General features: G+C 41.2%; 1 protein-coding gene across 1 annotated transcript; it reads left to right on the top strand.

The window, feature by feature from the left end:
* The first annotated feature begins 362 nt into the window (after positions 1-362).
* Positions 363-2,228, top strand: LOC126376752 (coiled-coil domain-containing protein 103). Its single transcript, XM_050024320.1, has 2 exons — positions 363-693; positions 1,991-2,228. Exons 1-2 carry the CDS (start codon positions 554-556, stop codon positions 2,094-2,096), a joined length of 246 nt encoding a protein of 81 aa, XP_049880277.1. The 5' UTR covers positions 363-553; the 3' UTR covers positions 2,097-2,228.
* Positions 2,229-2,839: the final 611 nt, after the last annotated feature.

The raw sequence follows: 2,839 nt of genomic DNA on the forward strand, positions 1-2,839 counted from the left end.
GATGTATTCCTTTTGAACTTTTGGCTAAGTTTTGAATACTGACCACATTAAATCAATTCATCTAAAAAAGCAATATTGTTATTTGACAGTTTTTGTCTTTGTACATTGCGCACTAACGTTTATATGCGCAAACGTTAAATTGCTGTACTTATTGCTTTTTAACTCGCTTTTTAACCATCCAGTTTAGACATACTTAGAGGTAATATGACATGTGTGTGTGTGTGTGTGTGTGTAACTATTATAAATCTGTGTATGTAGGTGATATATGACTTAAAAAAAAAGTAGCCAGCCCACTGTGAATAGTAGATAGCTTGTTTGGTTGTCATAGGAACCGTAGTGTTGCATTGAGTGTCATTCCGAATAATACGCAGTCAAAATACTGTACACAGAACTTATATCAAAAATAATACTGATTGTTAATACCTCTGTCGAATATTTTACAGCCATAATAACCATAGTATATTTATCAACAAGCCAAGAAACTTGCTTTGTTTTACCATCCATCGCCACCTAGCTTCCTTAGGACATCGAGGAGTTACTCATCAGACGAGCAATGGAGAAGTTAAGCGAGCAAGACGTAGCAGCAATGGAGCAGCAGCTGAAGAATTGTGTGGAGTATGATCGTCAGTATTGGCGTGTCAATGATGTGAAGTGTGACGCGATATATACTGCCAAGACTTATGAGGAGTTTGCGTGAGTTTGCTGCACTATATAGGGGCCGTCCATTAATCATGCGAGGCTCGAGAGGGGGGGGGGGGGTCCATGAAAAAATCACGAAATATCATAAGGGGGAGGGGGGTGTAGTAATAATATATCACGAGTATTTATTTTTTCGGCAAACGCGCGATACTGAACCGAAAAGCGGCGTTTCGTGCAATTATTTTGGTAGGTAGTAAAAAATACACGTGATATAGGATAGGGGTAGGATAGGGGCGGGGGGTAGTTTTGAACCTCACCATGTATCACCAAGGGGGAGGGGGGGGTTAAAAATGCAAAAAAAAACATCACATGATTAATGGAGGCCCCATACTAGGTTCGCCGACCATAACCCAATAGCTCAAATTAGCTTCAAAACGTTTCTTCGATTCTGCTCCGCATCCCCCAAATCCCCTGGTAGTTGCTTCCGAGTACATCCCGCTTAGGGACGGTACTGAAAAGTATTAGCGCCCGAAGGACGTAATATACGATTACTCTAGCCATAGACGCGGCCAATCAGCTCGCGATAACAAACACTTCGAAACCCCGATACCGATCCCGCTGTTGGCGTGGTCGACGATTTCCCTCGTTCAGCGCTAATCGCTATCGACCCACTCTGTCAAATATTATCCTCTAAGACGACGCCCTGAGCCGAGGTTCGTGCCCAACTGGGCGCCTGGGCCTGTTGTCTTGAATGTAGTACCGGGTGAGAGCCTTCAGCGCTCCCCATTTGTCCGGCCAAGTAGTTAAAGTCATTTGCGGCAAATCTACAATAAGTCACGTCAAAAAAACAAGTCCTCTAGATGTCCGTGAGAATATTACTTTACTCTTTGCCGTGAGATATCCTATAGGTAGGGGATATCCTATATCCGAAGGAGATTGGCAATTGATTCGCAGTTTTTCTTATTCTTATTAAGTACATAACATAAGTTCACGACTATATCCCAATGGGGTAGTCAGAGGGACATCCATCGTAAGTTGAATTAAGTACAGTCATGAGTAATATAATGTTCCCACTTTAGGACTCTGTCGCACTAACATTTTGACATTTAGTGAGACTTACAGTTCAATTTGTCAAAAAAGTTAATGTGACATGGTACCTACCAAAGTGTATACATATTAATGCTCGTGACCGTACTTACCGAGCTTTCTGTTAGACCAATGTGAACAACAACGTCTTAATATTGCATGTTTTTTCAAAGATTTTCGATAAAAAGTTGCTACAAAAAGTCACTCTAATGCGTTTGGACTTTGGTTTGGACCTAAAGTAAAGGTGATATTGGTCATATTCTAGGGACCGCGTGGCTGCAGCTCACCTGCGGCCGCTGGAGAGAGCCGACTACAAGGCTAAGCAGCATGGCTGGAACCAATTCGCTACCAAGAAGGAAGACAAAGAATAGACTAATACTAAGATGTTGTGTGTATTATGAGTAACGATTTTGTCTAGACTTGCCTACATTTGCCTCAGCATTAAGTACTTGGCTGAATGGAAAATAACCTAACGCGGTTAGAATTACCGCCAAAAAAATAAATGAGCGGTAAACGTGTGTACTTATTTGACAGCCAAACAAAGTTCAATCGAATAATCTGATTATTAGATTCAATTTTGCTTGGCTGTAAAATATTTATTAAACACACGTTCACCGCTTGTGTATTTCTTGTTGGTAAGCTGTTTAGTATTTTATACTTTCTATATCTATTTCTTCATCATCATCAGCCCTTTGACGTCCCCACGGCTGGGGCACGCGGACCTTGCGTACCTTAAACCATCACGCGGGCCCAGTGCGGATTGATGGTTATTAACGACTGCTAATGCAGCCGGGACCAACGGCTTAACGTGCCTTCCGAAGCACGGAGGAGCTCGAGATGAAACTTCTTTTTGTGGTCACCCATCCTATGACCGGCCTTTGCGAAAGTTGCTTAACTTCAACAATCGCAGACCGAGCGCGTTTACCGCTGCGCCACAGAGCTCCTCATCTATTCTAATCTATTTCTTACAAGTATTAAATTAAGTACTTACAGTTATAGTTAATAAACTATTCTGTATATTAATGGAATATAAATAAAATATCGACATTTTATTGGGTGTTTTATTCACTAAGTGATCATTTACAAAGTTACTGAATATCAATGTTTCATGATT

The sequence above is a fragment of the Pectinophora gossypiella genome, chromosome 21 (genome assembly GCF_024362695.1).
Source record: "Pectinophora gossypiella chromosome 21, ilPecGoss1.1, whole genome shotgun sequence".
In the NCBI taxonomy this organism is placed as follows: domain Eukaryota; kingdom Metazoa; phylum Arthropoda; class Insecta; order Lepidoptera; family Gelechiidae; genus Pectinophora; species Pectinophora gossypiella.